The following is an 18,649-nucleotide window of genomic DNA, read 5'->3' on the forward strand; positions in this document are numbered from 1 at the left end:
ATGATGGGGATGTCCTCCCTCATTTGAGTCTTATAAGATCAAAGAGGACAAAGGCCTGCTGAGCGTCCTAGAAGGAATAACCACACACTGAGAGATGGCCCAGGGGCCAGCTGCACCCCTCATGTATTACCGGCCGGTTCTGGAGCCCAGTGGGGAAGGCCATCACTTTGGGCATGAACCAGGAGCCTGCAGAATTAAACACTTGAGCTGAAGGTCCAACACAGAAGCTGGGGGCCTGTAAGAAACTCTCACACAGTCTCCCCGGCTCAGGTACAGAGGCCCATGAATAGCGCACAGACCAGTGGGCAACCTGGGCACCAGAACTGCATTAACACCCCCGTGAGCAGTGACATTGGCCTAAAGCAGCTGAGTCACCACAGCTACGCATCACGCAGAGCAACCAGTTTCCCACAGGAGCAGCTGGCCAATGCCTTAGCATGCCCTGCATTCCATGTCCCCAGATCGCCCCCAGAAGGGGAAGGGGTGGGACCCAGGGACAGTTGGTCCCAGCAACCCTCTGGCTGGGCTAGGATGGGATCCGCTCTTCTGCTAACATTGAGAAAGTCCAAGGTCATTCAGAAGCAGAGCTGTCCTGGCACCTGTGGAGGGGCAGGGCCCCTTCCCCTTGTGAGTTTATTTGCTTAGCTCAGTGGAATCTCATGCAAAATAAAGAAAGACTCGAACTCAATTTACTCTCCCAGGCTAGGAAGCGCTCCAGAAAGCTGCGTGGGGACAGCAGGCATGCAGGGGGGGTGGGGAGGGGAGACACAGGTGGTCCGACTCAGATGACAGCTTCATTCCACTCCACCGGGGCAGGGGCCTCAGCAGCAGGGAGAGAAGTGACCTCAAACCCTCCCCCTTTCATTCCTCCAGGTGTCAAGTCAAAAAAGAGGAAACAGGCCAGGCCTGAGTTCAGTTCTCCCTCTCCCCAATTTCCCAAACAGACGGTGACTAATGGGAGGGGGAGGATGAGGGATCACACCCCTCTTGCACCTGTGTGCGGACACACAGCCTGACAAGCATGTCCATGTACTCACACAAATAACACGAAGGCAGCCTATTAAAGAGGACCGATCTCCTGGGCCCCCTCACCCCACCCCCAAAATATCTCCACAGCCCAGAGAGCAGAAAGGTCTTAACCAGCTTGAGCTCCAATTCACTAGGCCCGGCCCCTTGTGCAGTCATTGAAACGCACTAACTGGGTACCAGGCCCCAGGCACAGCAGTATCAGTGCACAGGCCTCGGGAAGAGATTTTCACCTCCCGGGAGATAGGGAAGGGCACCAGCTCACCCATGTCCTATTCCATCCTCTAGACACGCTCCCCTCCTTGTGCATTAGTCCGGGTGCCTTTGCATGGCCATTGCCACTCGCACCCAGCCAGGGTGAAGCACATTCATTCCAGTTTGCAGGGGACATGCTTGTTTGCTCCTGTGCAAAGACGCAGCAGAGAAGCAAGGCCCCTTGTCCGGGTGTACACCGTGACCCAATCCAGGCCACCCCCGCCAGCTCCCTGGGAAATAGAAAGTAGACTCTCAGCCGGCCACACACCCATCAGCTTCATCGTGGGAGCTTTGCTCTGGGCAGGATCACAAGTGGCAGCTCTGCTGACAGCCGAAGGCCCAGGCTACTGTTGCGTTTCCAATCCAGTAATAAGAGGCATCTCAGCCTGACCGAAGCACATTTGGTTCATTCTGTGTTTATTATTTTTTAAACCATTTTTTAAAATTTTATTTAATACAGGTAACTTAAATGAGGTGATATAACATGAATACCCTCCCCACACACACACCCGCACACACAACCGCACACACTCCGGAGGTTAATGCTTTTCCCCCCCCCACCCCTTTTTTTTTTTAACGTTATATATAGATTTAAAAAAAAAAAACCAGGACAAGAAGGGGATGATGGGAGGAGTGCACACACGCCCACACCGTACAAAATAGTACATTTAAATATTGACTTCAAAATTTAAAAAAAAAAAGTTTGTTTGAAAATAAAATTAAAAAAAAAAACCTACAGCAATACATACAAAGGAAGTTCACAGCTGGGGAAAACAGGACGTGCAATGGTGTCACGTGAGCAGAGGAGGCGGGGTACCCATCATGACTCGGAAAGCGGCCGAGCCAATCAGCTAGCACCGAGGCGCTAAATTTATGGTCCCGAGATGCTGAAGGAATGGACATTACTGGGGACTTGGTTAGTACACAATAGAGAGACTGACAACAGCTCACAGGTGAGATTCTTGCTACAATTGTGGGGGATAAAGAAAAGGGGGGGCTGGTGGGGCAGTTTCAGGGGGGCACAGCAGTATCAATACATTTGGGGAGAATTCATTTAAAAAGAACCCAAACCCACAAGTGAGTTTAAAAACCAGAAGGACCCAGAATCCTGGCCCAACTGTGCTCCTGCCTGGATTTCCGGGGCACTGTCGCTCCAAGGTAATGATACCACAGTCCCCACCTCCCTCAAATGGACATGTGACTCCAAGACACTCCCCCCCCCAGCTAAGAGGGCCGTGAGTGGTACCCAGCTAACAGGATACACTAGTGGCAAAGTTGCTTCAAGTTTTTCCTTTCATGGGACAGGCAGCTGCAGCGGGGAGGGTGCTGGGGGAATACAGCAGTAGAAACCCAGACGCCTCAGCACTAGGAATTTCTAACCCCAAATGCACACTTGGCCCAGAGCAAGACCGAAGGCAAGTGGGGAACCCCTCCCTGCCGCCTTTCGACTTGGAGAGAGAAATAAAAGCACCAACTCCATTCAGCCCCGCTCTGGCCTGAATTAACTCATTCACCAGCAGTGCCCTTTGTTCTACGGGTAACATTCCAATTCGAGTCCCCTTGGAGAGGGGGACAAAATCCCACCCCACCCTCCTCCCCATGCTCTCTTCAGCTAACCATGCTTCAAGGGCTCCTGTCTCTCCCCAAGTTTGAGTTAATGCTACCAAAAAAGGGAAAAACCCAGAAAAATGCACAGGGGCTGCTACTTTCTTTCCTGATCCCCCCCCCTCCCAATTGTTCACGTTATTTTAAAGTTTATTTGCATCCATACCGCCCAAATTAAAAAAAAAAAAAAAAAAGTAAAGATGGAAAACTTTGATCTTTCCCCCAACCCTCCCCTCCCCCACCCCCTCCTTTCCCACCCCTCCCCCAAAACACACACAAAAGACTTTTACAGACAAAAAACACATCACGTGGGGTTTTTCTATTTGCACAGATCTCCTGACAGGGGAAGGAGAGTGAAGAAAAAAGAAAAAACCAGGACAGAAAAAAGGATTTCTACGGTCTAGGCAACACTAGGTCAGTACTGGCTCAGTCAAGTTATTAATGTCTATAAATATTAGCCCCAAGGCCTGCAAACAGCCATTACCAAGTACTGGATTTATTTTATTTTATTTTTTTTTCTTAAAATTTTCCTTTTTTAAGTTAAAAAACACAACCAACAGCTGGGTGGAAAAAAACTTCTGAACGTAAAAAGTTGGTCTCTGCAGCAGAGGGGAAATCTATTTATTTTCCCTCCCTCTTCCATAGAATATAATGCAAGCCACCTTTGCTGCCACAAGGAGTCAGAATTAAGTACACCCCCCCCACACACACACACACGCAAAAAAAAAACCCAAACAACCAAAATAAAAATATTATCGAGCCACTGCATTGTAATTTACAATGCAAAGCAGGGGGTGGGGGTGGGGAATAAACACACCGTGAGGATGCCCATAGCATCTCCTCTGAGGGTCCGTAACAGATCTCCAAAAGCCAGCACAAAGCTGTTACTGGTGTGTGTGTGGGGGTGTATGGGGACTGCCCCTGGCACTACTTCACAACTGAGACCTGTAAAGTGCATGTGGGTTCTTCTGCAACCTAACTGTGTGGAGATGGGACGGGATTGGAATTGTTTAAAAAAATAAAATTAAAATCAGCTGAGCAATGCTACATATAAAGAGGGAAGGAAAAATAAACAGCCCCCAAATTTCTGGGATCCCACGTGGCCCAAGCATGCACAGCAGCCCTCCCCACCCCAAAAAATATATATATAGCGAGCGCCAGGCTCCGAGCCTCCAGGGAGCGCCTGCCCGTACTGTGCATGCTTGGGTCTTTCACAGCAAAATGAGCAGCTTTGATAAACCACAGTTCCCCTCTCCCTCCGACGAGCGAGCTCCGCTCTGCAAAAAAAAGTAGGAAGTCCAGCGCCTGTCCCACTCGCCAGACGGGCTCCGTTCAGTTTCTCGTGTGTTGGCTTTATTGGTTCGGCGGCGGTGTAAGGCAGGCATGTTAGAGTCCACTTATTATTCAAATAGGAACAAAACAAAATCCAGTTCGCCAGCTTGAAACTCCAGCTCTTCGTCTCCCCGCATCACGTGTCCTGGAGAGCTCCTTTCCCCACCCCCATCCCATCCCCTCCCCTCTGAAAAATAAACCAGGAACAAAACTAAAAAAAATGGGGCAACTCCTCCATGCTTTTCCGACAGACGTCGCCCAGGACCACCCCAGGCATCCTGCGAATACAGAGGAGATCTGAGCGATGGGACCGAAGAGATCAGAGTCCTGGTTCTCCCCTGCAGCGTCCGTCCCACCACAGGCCCTGTTCGTTCACATCAGCCTGGGGGTCTATGCTACGACAAATTCTGATTTCAGGTCCGCCTTGACTTCAGGCTTCCACACTGAATCCTCGAAGTCTAGGTCCAGGCTGCCTTCGCTAGACACACTGCTGTTGCTGTTGGTCCGGCTGGACTTGCGATTTGGCAGCCAGTGGTATGGGGCCCGGGCATCCCGTCGTGCCTTCCGACGCAGCCTCTTCTGCTGCATCAGCAGCTGCAGGCGTTCCACCTTGCAGCGGGTGGCGCGGTTCTCAGTCTGCCGCAGACGGTCACCTGAAACCAAAGAGCAATCGGGGGGCATGTGTTAGTTTTATGGGTTCAACATTTGGGTTCTTGCTTACGTTACCAACTGTGATCAGTGCTGTACAGCACATTACAAAGCCATCGGGGCAGGGGCTCTCCCCTGCTACTCAATAGATTATTATCCCCATTTTACAGATGCAGAAGTACCCACCCCGGTTTCAATGGGATTTATGTATGCACCAGCTGCATAAAGGAGATGGATTCAATGAATACGGGTATGGAACAATTTCTGTATGAGGAGAGATTAAATTAGACTGGAACTTTTCGGCTTGGAAAAGAGACGACTGAGGGGAGTATGATGGAGGTCTATAAAATCATGACTAGTAAATAAGGACGTGTTATTTACTACTTCTCATAACACAAGAACTAGGAGCCACCCAATGAAATGACTAGGCAGCAGGTTCAAAAAGCAAACAAAAGGAAGTATCTCTTCACCCAACGCACAGTCAACCTGTGGAACTCCTTGCCAGAGGATGCTGTGAAGGCCAAGACACTAACAGGGTTCAAAAAGGAACTAGATAAGTTCATGGAGGATAGGTCCATCAATGGCTATTAGCCAGAAGCTTGGAATAGATCACTTGATCACCTGTTCTGTTCATTCCCTCTGGGGCACCTGACATTGGCCACTGTCAGAAGATAGGATACTAGGCTAGATGGATCTTTGGTCTGTCCCAGTATGGCCGTTCTTATGTAACTACCGCCCTTCCACCCCTTTGAAAATACTTGCCCAGGAGACTTGCCCAAGTGGTAGAGTTGGGAGTGAAAAAAAATAAACCTCGCGACAATGAAGCATCCCAGTTCGACAGCACCGTTCAGCAAAGGCTCTACAAGCACCACATGAACCAGTAGGCGAGAATTATCCCCTTATCCACAGATGGGGAAAGTGAGGCACAAAGTGGGAACAATTTAAATACTAGACCTGGCAGAGCACTAAAAGATGCGCTAGAGGGAACACTGTTGCCTTTTTTGATTCAACAGGCCTTTCTAAGCATTACGAGGTCACCCGGTAGGTCAGCGGCAGAACTGGGACTCCCTGGTTCTAGTCCCGAGTCCCAGCTCCTTGCTCCAACCACTAGGCACCACTCCTCTCCCAGAGCTGGGAACAGAACCCAGGAATCTTGGCTCCCAGTCCCTGTTCTACTCCCTGGATCCCACCACCTCTGGCAGTCTAAAGAAAGCTCAAATCCTAGCACCCTTCCTACCAGCAGGATCCCAAAGGAGAGGGAGAAGTTGGACTAGGGGGCAGGAACCGAGACTGCTTAGGGCAGCAACAGTGGTCAGAGACTGCTGCTGAACTGCCAGGCAGCCGGAGGCCGTACACCGAGGACTCCCCTGTCTGGCCATCAGGAGCGATCCCGCCCCAGCACCGAATGCTCACCGGCTGCCCCACTCCTGAGTCCCTCTGAGCTCCCCACGCCGTTCAGTCCCTAACCTCCAAATAATTATTTACCCCTCCCCCTCCTGGACTACAGACATGCCCCAAAAATCCCAGACATGCCCCAAAAATCGACACAAATCTCCCCAATTCTCAAGCAGTATCGTGTGTGTTTTATCGCCATGGAAACAGCAGGGGGTTGGGAGAGGAAACGTAACCCCTCCCATACACACACCCTTCTTCCTTCCTATATTCAAGGATAAATAGAGCACGGTGTGTTTGTGGGGGAGTTGGGGGTGGTAGCTGGGAAAGAACCATTTTGTACAGGCCCTTCCAGCTCCCAGCACTCCCCCTCTTCCTGGTGACCTACACAAAGTGCACCCAGTCTGATCCCCAGTCCTGGCTGTACCAGCCCCCCTGGAATTTCCACTTAAGCCCCCCAAAATGCCACCATCCCCTGCCTCCAAGAGGCAGGCAGACAGGAGACCGCACAGCAATGGGGAAGCCTGGACCCACAGCTTGGCCTCAGGAGAGCGGGGAGCAGGCTATTAAGACCCCCTCCTCCTCCAGGCTGGATTCCACCTCAAAACAGCCTCCCAGAGGGTGCTACAGCCAGTGCACACCCACACAGGAGAAGGCCCCACAGTGGATGAGCCCAAAAAGCCAGGAGAGAGGTCCCACAGAGCACAGGGCAGCTCTGTTTCCAGGGAGGAAGGGGTAGGCAGGGACGCTGCCTGGGTACTCTCCCTGCAAAGGGAGAGATTGTGCCATTGGCAGAGGTAGCTTTGGGCATTTTAATGGGGGGGGCTCCCCCTTACTGAGCGGAACAGAAGCCACTGGCTGCTTCCCACCCACTCTTCTCCATCAGGAGCGCAAGCTCTGAGCGCCGGGGCGAGTGCGCGCCAGAGAGCAAGCGCCCCACTTGCTTTAGCAGCAAGTGGGAGGATGAACAATTGCACATTTATAGATATGGGCTTCAGTGCTGGAGAAAGAGGAAAAAAGGATCCCACTCAATAATAAACTTGGCCGTGAAAGCGGCTCTCTCTGCCCACAGCGCTGGGAGAGGGGAGGGAGCTTGCGGCACCAGGTGGGCCGGCGAGGGACCGAGAGGGGATTACGGTTCTGCAGCCTGGCAGAGAGGGAAGTAGAACCAACGAGGCCCCAAGCTGGGATCAGAACCACAAGGGCCATGAGTGGACAAGGACGGTCACTGGGCATCCTTGAGGTTGCGGGGGGGGCGGAGGGGGGCATACAGAACTGAGACACCGAAAATATGGGTTCCCAGTTTCCTTCATTACAAGGAAGGGAATCAGGTTTTCCCTGGTCTCTGTGCCTCACTCCCCCACCCCCCATCTGTGAAGCAGGGGTAGTATTCTTGCAGCTCTTGGGGGGGTGGTGGCTGGGAGAAGAAGGCTGGACATACTGGTGAGGGGTTCTGATACTGGAGCACCGGGGCCTTGCAAGAGCCTAGAGGCTCCAGAGAGTTAATATTACTTATTTGTGTTGGGGTCTGGCCCAGAGGCCCCAATCCCATGGCTCTCCCGGACTAGTTGAAAAATCACCTATCCCAAAACCTAGAATCAAAGCGCACACATGCCCAGACTTCTGGGGGAGGTGGATCCCCAGGTGTGGTCCCTCCAACTTGGCCCCCCAGCTGTTCTCTGTTGCAGGGTCCTGATCCCAACTCAGCCAAGAACCAGGGAGCACAGGGCAGGGAGATAGCTATGCATGACAGCCCCATGGCAGATGGGGAAGGGCCCCTGAAATCAGCTTCCCTCAGCTAAAGCCAAGCCAAAGCCTCTCCCCTGCAGCTACAGCTGAACCACCCCCTCCCCACTGGTGGCAGCTCTTGCCAGAGCCCTCCCACTAGAGCTCCCCTCAGTGCTCCCCCAACACCTCTGCTGCAGAGACCCTCTCCAAATGCAATTGATGCCTCAGGCCCCCTTGCCATCCATGACTGCATCAGTGGGCGGAAAGGCATGCACGGCATGCACAGCCCAGAGAGCAAAGCCCTGTTAGTGAGCCTTAAATATTTAGGATCCCCTCCAGGGGGAAAGGGGACTGGGGACATGAAAAAAATCCCTGCAGAAATACTAGCACTGTTTGTCTGGAGTGCGAGCCAGCGGGGCGCTGCGGATAGCCGGCTAAACACAAGCAACAGTGTTGGTTTGTGTGCCTGCCCTCCCCCTTCACCCCTTCCCTCCGTGAGAGCTCTCTCAGCTACTTCCCCTGCAGCCGAGAGCCAGTCTGGGCCAGATCAGTCCTCACACAGCAGCGCTACTGTTCCCAGGAGCTTGGGACAGCTGGGTATGTGGCCAGAGGTCACTGGGGCTTGGATGATTGCTCAGAGAAAAAATGGAGAACTGTCCCCCCTACCTGTGGATATGCCAGCTGCAAACATGTCTGAGCCAGTTTCTAGCACGGGGCAGAAGGGATCTGCAGGGTGAAGGTGTCTATGAACCTTGTTATTAAACCCCCCAGCTGGAGGAGGTGGAGCATCAATCTCCCCTCTCTCACACCCATGCCAGATCCTGCTGGGGCTGAGCAGGCTCTGGAGAAGCCCAGTTCGTAGAATCTCATAGAATCTCAGGGTTGGAAGGGACCTCAGGAGGTATCTACTCCAAACCCTTGCTCAAAGCAGGGCCAATTCCCAGGCAGATTTTTGCCCCAATCCCTAAATAGCCCCCTTAAGGATTGAACTCACAATGCTGGGTTTTAGCAGGCCAATGCTCAAACCACTGAGCTATTCCTCCCCAATAAAGGGAGGGTCCTGGACCATGATGCAGCTACCACGCTTTAAAGCCCATTTCAGACCACCTTAAGGACCTCGTCCACTGGGAGAAGTCACCACGGCGGGAGCGGGACAAATGGGTGACTACATGTTCAATCTGCCCTATTCCCCCCCTCCCATGTCGGTCAAACACTGTTTCACCTTGTGGGGTAGATGGGATCACTGTCCCTCAGTTGCATGCAGACCCACCCGGATGCCAGCGTGAACAGGTCCTTGGAAGCCAGCTCAGCCTCAGAGTAGGGCTGCCACTTCCGAGACAGAAAACCCAACCACCCCCCAAATGTCTTCCACCCGACATCTTAGCCCTCCCTGCTGGCGAGCCCTGGGTCTGTCCCGCTTCCTGAGCACGGTGGTGCCGAGAGGAGCCACCAGGGTTGGGAAGGCTGAGGGCCGGACCTGCAGAATGGGACCCAGCCATGCCCCCAGTCACGTGACGGGCAAAGCCGCAGCAAGATGGCTGGGTGGCCATGCAGCATGCAGGCACCGTGAGCCCCAAACGAGAGAGAATCCAGCCCATTCTATCTTTCCACCAGCAACGGCAGTGCAAAAGCAGTTTGGGGGGAGGGAGGGAGAAGAGACTAGGCAGCCCTGAGTCCTTCAACAGCAGCCATGTTTCAAGATGGCTGCTCTGGCCTAGTTCCCATCCCACCAGGCCTTGCTCAGGCTCTCTGGGAGCACTTGCACGCGACTTTCGGGCCCCAACCAGCTTTTGTTTGCATTGGCTGAGAGGCGAAGACCTAGTGGGCGGGAGGGAAGGGGGGGGCGCGCAAAGAATCACATTTGAACAGCACAACACCACGCAGCCCCCGCCCAAGCTTTCAGAAACGCGAGTGACTCCAGTTTCAGTTCTTTTCTCTAAGCAAATCGTTGCAGAGAAGGAACCTCGGGGCGGCCAGGAGTCCCGGCTCCCTTCCTGCTTCGAGCGGTGCAGGTGTACGAAGACGAGCGACTGCTTGGGGGGCGGGGGAAAGAGATGCTACCTTCCACGCCTGAGGGAGTGCGTCTCAGACACACCCTATCTGCCGAGCCCCTCCTTCTCCACCCAGCACCCCGTCCTGCCCCAGTTTCAAATCCCTACTGGGTGCTGGGAAGAGGAGAGAGGGCTGTTCCAACAGCCCCCCACTGCCCCCCAAAACAGATCATCTCCAGCTGAGAGCCAGCCATTTCCTGCTCTAACTATGCATGAGGCTTTGCAATTGGGGGGTCCCAGGGTCAATAGCTTACAAAAGCATCCTCAACCCCTAGATAATGATGGAGCATGAATTAAATGGGGAGTTAGGTCCCCTCCCCCCACAATCACACGCAGAGTTTAATCAACACAGATGGGGGGGAGAAGAGGCTGGAAGCAAAGTGGGTAAAGCTATTTCAAAATAAAAATCAGTGAAAGGTGCATGACCCCCGCCCCCTCCCCAATCCTAGAAAAGGGGTGGGGGGGAAGCCAGAGTCAGCTTCCTGCAGGGCGCAGGCACATTTCCAGCCCCTGGAGCAGGCCTCTGTTGTTGCCTCTATTCCACCCCACCATTACCACTTTCTTCTCCTCCTCTCTCTCCCTCCTCCTCAGTTATTTTTCTGTAGCGCCCACCTCCCTAGGCGGGAGCCAACTGAACAAACAGAGCGGGAAGCTTGGGTGGATGGAATGCAGCTGGGGGGGGGGGTCGAGCCCAGCGAGGGGGGCTTGAAAGGACTTACAGGCTGGGGGGTGGCGGAGAGGAAGCAGCATTGCTCTGAGCAGAGGAGGGGAGCTTACCCAGAGAGGGGGAAAATGAGAATGTAGGAAGGGCTGGAGCCGGAGGCTGGGGTTTGCTAGGCAGCCGGCAGCAATGACCTTGGGAAGGCAGGATGGAGGGGAAAGGAAAGGAGAATGGAGAGAGGTGGAGGGAGATCACTTGAAGACAACACCCTCTCCCCTGGTCCCCACAAGCAGAGAGACACCTCGAATCCCTCCCTGGCCCCAGGGCAAGCAGCAGCCAGCATCTGGGCGGCTCGGAAGCTGGTTGGTTGCCACGTCTCGTTTCTCTCTCCCCTACCAAGAGACACTTCCCTACGAGGGAGGGCAGCTGCCCATCTCACATGCCAGTGACGTCCCCGGGCGCAAGAATCCTGCTAAGCCCTGTTCGGCAGCTCCGGCATCATGAAAGGAAGAATAAGGAGGGGGCGGGAAGGAAAGAAATTAACTTTCTGGGGATGGGAGGGGGCAGCGCAGGGCCAAAAGCTCAAGGTGAATAGAGCTGCTCCCTGCAGATAAGTGGGGGCCTCCCACACGCATACCCCAGCCGAGCCCTGCCATGGGAACAGGCAGGCGGGGTGGAGACAGGGCCCTGCCTTACCAACAGCATACACCGCCTCTAACTGACGCTCTGCCCTTGGAGAGACCTCAAAGCCCTTGGCTGGCAGCGCCAGGGTTTAGCTGCAGAAGTTGCCCCACCCCCACCTGTGTGAGATGTCAGGAAAAAGTCCCACACCAGGGGAAACCGAGGCACAGAGAGGGCGAGCCTCTTGGCCATCAGCGAAGCTGAGAATGGCACCCAGGAGTCCTGACTCTCAGTCCCCTGCTCTAACCACTGGATCCCATTCCACTCCCAGAGCTGGGGATAGAACCCAGGAGTCCTGACTCCTGACCCTGTGCTCTGACCACTACACCCTACTGCCTCCCCCAGGCCTGCACACAGGTGCCTGAACAGACTGTACCAATAGCTGGTCTGTGTCACCTCTGCAGAAGCTCATGAGCCTTGCAGCTGCCAAACTGGATCAGGGCTAGGAGCACACATCTGACTTCTAGAATCCTGCATAACCTAGGGCAGGTCTCAGCTCGGGAAGTGGCAATGGCAAATTGAAAGTCCTTTCCAGGCCGATGTCTGGCTGGAGTCCACCTAGGAGCACCCCAAAGCTTGGCACCCAGACAGAGGGCTCTGCCCCCAGCTGGGAAAGGGCTCAGGGCAAGGGGTGGGAAGTATATTTTCATGTCTGCCAGGAAGAGAAAGCAGGATTGTTTTGTGTTGACCCCACACACAAACCCTCCCTCCAGCTTCTATTTCTGCAGCATGTCCCCAGCCTACAGCTTCCTCAGGGCCAGGCCAAAAATGCCAAACCAGAGGCCAAGTGCTTTCTTCCTCACCCCTCCCCAACCAGCCTCCCTGGCTCTGAATAGGACCCTTTGTCTCGCCCTGGATTTAGACGGCAAGTGGAGAAGGGGGCGTGCGTGTGTGGCTGCATTGTAGCCGGAAGAAGAGGCAGAGCAGCAAGGGCAGACAGGAGGGAAAGAAGGAAGGGGGAGGAGATGCTGGCCCACTGAATGAAATCAGAAGGGATAAAATCTTCCAGGAGACCTCCAAAATCCATACACGCACACCCCAGACCAAGTTACCCATTGGTATAAAGCCACCAGGTGGAGTGACTCCATTCGAACAACTCAGAACACGGTTCAACGACCATATAAAAGATAAACAGCCCGACAACTCGGAGAAGTGTTCAGCCAGCAGCCACAATGGGGGGGGAGAGAGCACTCGGGTCCCCCATTTTAAACACCTGAGTAAGTGGGGCAAAAAAAAGTTTCCCAAAGGAATTAAGTGCCCCCAGTATATGGAACAGTCCTGAATGTCACCAACTGTGCCAAAGAGAGTCACAGACCTACAGTAGGACATGTGCACACACACGTGTGCGTTTCTCCAGAACCATGCGACCAAGCCTCAAGGTCACACCTATGAACACCAACTTATATTGTTCACAGCTGACCTGATCAGCCTTAGGATCCCTCCCCCCTTAACAGTTGCTGTAAACACACATACGTGTGCGCAGCCCCTGCCCCTAAAAGCTGACACAATCCTTAGCCAAGATTCTCACAACTAACTAGTGATTTTTGGGGTGTCCTTCCGACTGGAGACACCTACTGGCTAGGACACAACAGGGGGCCTCAGGAGACCTGGGTTCTGTTCCTCTGTCCCGGCCCTGCTGGGTAACCTTGGGCACAACTCTGTGCCTCAGTTCCCTTCCCCACCCCCATCTGTGAAGGGTCAGTGGGGAGTTCATAAAACTGACATCCTTTGTAAGGCGCTCTGAGATCTATGGATGAAAAGTGCTGGGCAGGATAGTAGAGGGGCCTGATTTTCAAAGCGTACTTTCTGATGTTCAGATCATGTTGGGCTCCCAAAATTCACCAGTGTAAATCTTCACTCTTGATTTTAAGTCTTAGGTTTTAATTTTAAAATTATTTTTAATGCCAGGACAAGTTTCCCCCTCCCCCTCAAGTCCAATTCACCAAACAGGAAGTGAAATTGACAGTCTTCTTCCAGTGATATAATTTGGCAGCTTTTAGAACCCAGGTTGAGTAATCAGCCAACTACAGCCCGTGCCCATTGAATGGGTTAACACCAGCCATGTGGTTTTCCACATTAACTCAGTGTGTGCACACACACACCCCCTACTAGGGATGGAGAGAGAAGATAAACACACAGATAAGAAACAGGTAATAGGTTTGCAAATTCCCCAGGGAACCACTGAGCACCTTAATTGCACTGATGAGATGCAAACTGGGGGCGAAGAGGAAATTAAAAAAAAGGGAGAGAAACATGCACATTAAATGCATAGCCCCCAGCTTGCCCATTGAAGGGTGAGAGTATTGATACCGGGTCCCTCCAACGGGAGCGATTATGCAGCACTCCAATTGGTGTCCAGCCAGGAAAGCATAGGCACACCAGCACATTTTAATATGCAAATCCCAAGCAGAGGACCTAAAGAGAATAGCACTACAGAAGCAAAGCACTGATGCGCATTGTAAGATTGTCAGGGCAGGGACCTTCCATTTCTATAGGACCAGATCCTCACTGGTATTTTGGCCCCTAGCTCCCACTGAAATCAAGGAATTAGGAATCAAAACACCTTTGAGCATGTGGCCTATTGTGCCCAGCACACTGTGTAAACAGAGCACCCCTATCACACCTGTCAATCAACACCCTCGGTTGGTTTAATTACTCTGCTGTTAGCCTTCTGCCGTCTGGGGTCTTAGGCCAAGAGGCTTTGGGGACAAAATGGAAAAAGGGCCATTCATTAAAATAAAGAAATAGACAAACAGGCTCACTTTACTCTGCAGCGTAAGGTGTGGTCTGAGCACAGGCAGCTCTACAAGGGGAATTAAGCCCAGCACTTCTAGCGGAGGGCTTCACCCATAACCAGGCTCAATCTCTGCCTTCTTTCGGCAGAAGGTAAATCATGGTACTTGGGAACCCAGAATTAACACAGGGCTTTTCACCTTCCCCCTTCGCCCCTTCCCTGCCAGTTGGCTGGAAGCCCCATCAGGACAGTTACAGAACAAAGAGGCAGACGGAACCGGATATGCAGAGGAAGTGAATTGGAGCAAGCAAATCCCAGCTACAGACCCAGCCTCCTTCCTTCCCACCGCATCACCCACACTTCCTCTGTCATCAGCAGGGGCCCACAGCCCATCAAGGACCTTGGGACGAGGGAAGAGATGCACAAGCTCCCTCCCCTCCCCTCCCTCCCAGCCCTTTTCCTCTGAGCTTGGCACTGGCCTATCCCAGCTAAGATGATCAACAGAACCAGCCTCCTGCCTCTGATGGCCTTTAATTTTTACTCGGCTGTGCCTCCATCTACACACCACCGAAAAAAATAGCACTCTCAGCATCACCCAGGCCCAGTCGGCGTGGGCACATCACAGCATCCCTAATGACGAGGCCTGGGGCAAGCTGCAAAGCCACAGCTCAGCCAACAGGGACAAGCAAACCCAGCCACAGCGCGAGGCCACAGGGCTACGTGGGGGGCGGTCACGGGGCAAGACTCACCACTGGGCTTGCACATCCTGATCTGGCTCTGGCACTGGACCATGGAGTGCAGGGGCTGCGAGGCTGCAGCGGACGCGGACGTCAGTTTCTCTGAGGTAGTTTTGCTGGCGGGGTCTGGAGAGGGCGGGTGTGAGGAGGGGGCGCACTGCGTCTGACACCGCAGCTGCGTCAGGGACTGAGGCATGCCCTGGTAGTGCCGCGTGGCACTCAGGAGGTCATTGAGGATCTGAAGGATGGTGCCGATGTCACGCCGGGGCCGCCCGCTGCTGTCCTGGCAGTTGGGGTGCAAAGTGCCTGCAGGGGAGAAGAGGCGGGGGGACGTGTCATGCCATGCTGCCTGTAGGGGATGCTTGGGGGGGCAGTAGCTGAGCCCAACCCTTGGCACACACTGTGCCACCCCTCAGGAGCTCCTCATAAGCATCTTTGTGACCAACCCATGGCCCCAGAACACAGTGCAGAGCCCTGGGTCGAGGGAGGTGGGGGTTCGAAGCACTGAATCTCCCAGGAAGGCTAGCAGCCAAAGCTGGCATGAGCCCCCATCCCAGGCAGGATGCTGAGATAGGAAGAGACCCATCAAACTCAGCTCTCATTGGCCACCAAAAGTTGCCCTCACCATGCCAACCAACCTGGGCCCTGGTCCAGCCCTGGCTCTCCCCTCCCCATTGTTCTGCACAAGCAGCATGGAAAGAGATAGACTCCAATTCCCCAGCCATGCGCACTGGCGCTCGCCCATGGCATCACACCAGCACTGGTAAGAGGAAAGTTGGGCCCAGTGTCCCCTGGGCTCTCAACGTACCGGAGAAGGTCCCTGAGAAGACCCCAGGAGCGTGGTTAACAAAGCTCTCTATGACGGCGCCAGGTTTGCGCGATCGGTTTGTTGGAGCTGTGCTGCTGCTGGCAGAATTGTTACTCCGGGAGCTACAGTCCACCTGGCAAGTGGCAGGAAAGAGAGACACTTATTAGCCATTAGAAACAGACACCAATGGGCCAGAAAGCTCCTGCTAACCCACAGCCACAGGGGCAGACCCCTAGCTTGATGCATGGCTGGGGGAAAAAGTCCCACCTCCAAACTCCAAAGTTTCCCAGAGTTACAATCTTATTTCCTCAGCCAGCATAAGGCATGAGGTTTCCCTCAACCCTTTGGGACAAGGCAGTACCCACACCCACACAGGGCAATCCCATAATCATCATCATCATGCCTAGCTCTTAAATAGTGCTTTTCATCCACAGATCTCAAAGCACTTGACAAAGGAGGGCAGTGTCATTATCCCCATTTTACTGACGGGGAAACAGACATGGAACAGTGAAGCAACTTGTTCACCCAGCAGGCCAGAGCCAGGAACAGAACCCAGGTCTTCTGCAATGCCAGTCCAGTGCTATATCAACTGGGGCATGCAGTCACAGGGCACTTCCAAAAGTAACACCTGAAATCAGCCAGGTTCCAAACCCGCCATCGGCCGAGGCCCGTTCACAGTGAAGAAAAAGATTTAGAGGGCATCTTCAATGCTACCATCTACCTTACGTTTGGGCCTTGAGCCTCCAAGACCCATGAACCTATTCAGACCAAGAAATCCACTCTCTAGGAAGGGAGCGTGGTCTAGTGGTTAGGGCACGAGAAGACGTGGGCTCTACTCCCAGCTCTGCTGCGAAACCTTGAGTGATTTGCTTTCCCCTGTCTGTGCCTCAGTTTACCCACCTGTGAAATGGGGATAATGTGGCTGCCTGCCTTTGGGAAGTACTTGGCAATGAAAGACGCCAGCCAAGGATTGTGATTAGCCTGATAAGCAATGATCCTATTTTGAGACCTGAGGGTTGCTGGCTATTTCCTCCCATGGCAGGCTGGGGTTTTCCTTGGATTATAAGCATTTTGCAGTCAAAGCACAAGAGGCAGTACACAGACCAGCCTGGACAGCTTCTCTCTCAGAGGGAAACGTTCTCTCCAGCCACCACCTGCCAAAATCTAGAGCAGGAGATCTTTGCCTTACGCTTTGCAATAAAAAACCAACATAACACTATGCCCTTTTCTGGCACCATTTCCCTTAGGATCTCACAGCATTTGGAAAAAATGTAGCAAGGCCTCACAACATTCTCATTTTATAGATGGGGAAACTGAGGCATGAAGTGGCGACATGACCTGTCAGTGGCAGGAGTGGATATAGACAAGGCCTTGTTCTAACCACTAGAAAAACAGTCACCCTTCCAGAGCCAGGAATAGAACCCAGGAGTCCTGAGGCCCAGTTCCCCCCTTTTCTCTCCCCACCTGAGAGACTTATTTTTTAAAGCCAGACTCACCTCTGAGCAGGAGGAGACGACGCTGCTGTTAACCGTTTGTGTGCTGGCCCCATGCGACCGGAACATCCCGGCTGTGACGGGGGCGGGGTGGGCGGCGTTACAGTACATGGGTGTGCCCTGTGCTGAGGGGGCGGGGCTGGGGGCAGGGCTCTGCTGGCAGGTGGGCACCACAGGGATGCGGGCGAAGTTGGAGCTGGTCCCTCCGTGCAGCGTCCTGCACTGGGGGGTGGGGCCGGCCGCTGCCCCGGGCTCCCCCCGGCTGGCGATGACATGCCGATGCTGGAGCTGCCCCCCACTCTGCTGAGCTGCCAGCTGGAGCTGCACGAACATCATGTGGTCGCCGACCCGCAGGGCCAGCGTCAGGGGGGACCTTCCTGACAGGAAGTCATTGACCTAAGAGAAGAGAAGAGTTAGGGTCAAAGTCTCAGTCGCGGTGCAGTAGCACTTGGGTTAGGTGGGGGCACCAGCAAAGTCTGGCCCCCTGCAAAGCGGAAGCAGAACGGTTCCAGGTGCCAAGAACGGGCCTGGACAGCTCAGGGCTGGTTTGACTTTGCCAAGCGGCGCTGCCTTCTCCCCATTGCCTAGCTATGAGCTTCTGGCCCCCCCGACTCGATGAGGGAATAGGAGTCCCCCTGGAGGGGGGCACCCATGGCCTCCCCATGGGCTGACTGCAAGCAGACTGATCACAGGACTTCGGGCAAGGGGTGCGATTTGAAAGGGGTGAGGAGCTGGATGCGTGCTTCTGGGGTAGGTACTTGGCCCAGAAGCCAAATCTCACCTCCCACCCGGGAGCGCTCTCTCTCTCTCTCCTCCCTGCAGCCCATGTACAGAAGGGCCACGCTTCCCGCAGGAGGCCGATGGGTCTGGAAGGATCCCACTGCCATCCCAGAGACACATGGGCATCAGCACCCGGAGAGCTCCCCCGACAGCTGACTGAGTAGAAGCAGGAAAGGGGGAGCGTGCGAAGAACCCAGCAGGGTGGGGCATGCCGGGGCTAAAACAGAGAAGCCTGGCCTTTTAGAAGAGGGACCTCCTCGCTCCTTGGAAGTCCCTAGCAGCAAGCTCCTCCCAGATCCCCGGAATCCCAGCAGGAAACCAGGGGACAGGGATCCTGACGAGTTAAAGCTCAGGGCCCGCAGGACTCGCCTGACACGTCTTGTCCCCACATGACCCGTGGTGTCAGGGGAGCAAACTGACAGAGGCGGCTTTTCCAAAAAAACGGGAGGGTCGCCACCCCACCCTGGTGATAAACTTGCCCGCACAGCCGCTCCCCGCAGTGGGCAGGAGGAGATTAACCAGAGCTGGGCGTGGGGGGGCCCTCCCCACAGCAGGACAAGGTCCAGCAGCAGGGGCTGGAATCCACCCTCTGACACACTCTTTATGGCTGTTACTGCAGACGCCTTCTGCCCACCCCCACCCCAATGACACACGCACCCCTTTTCATTGGCACAGCTGCTCATTTGCATTTCCCTATAGCCTGAAAGAGGCTTCTCTT

At 54.1% G+C, this 18,649-nt stretch overlaps 1 protein-coding gene across 2 annotated transcripts in view; it reads right to left on the bottom strand.

Annotated features, from left to right (window-relative positions):
* Window positions 1–3,149: 3,149 nt before the first annotated feature.
* Window positions 3,150–18,649, bottom strand: part of MIDN (midnolin) — a 31,193-nt gene continuing 15,693 nt past the window's right edge. For both annotated transcript variants that reach the window (XM_030540534.1, XM_030540535.1), the window contains exons 5-8: window positions 17,155–17,547; window positions 15,659–15,791; window positions 14,863–15,156; window positions 3,150–4,871 (exon numbers count right to left, since the gene is read on the bottom strand). In XM_030540534.1, coding sequence (XP_030396394.1) covers window positions 4,609–4,871; window positions 14,863–15,156; window positions 15,659–15,791; window positions 17,155–17,547 — 1,083 coding nt within the window. In that variant the 3' untranslated portion in view covers window positions 3,150–4,608. The remainder of the gene's footprint in view (window positions 4,872–14,862; window positions 15,157–15,658; window positions 15,792–17,154; window positions 17,548–18,649) is intronic.

This window comes from Gopherus evgoodei, chromosome 22 (genome assembly GCF_007399415.2).
Source record: "Gopherus evgoodei ecotype Sinaloan lineage chromosome 22, rGopEvg1_v1.p, whole genome shotgun sequence".
NCBI classification, from domain to species: domain Eukaryota; kingdom Metazoa; phylum Chordata; order Testudines; family Testudinidae; genus Gopherus; species Gopherus evgoodei.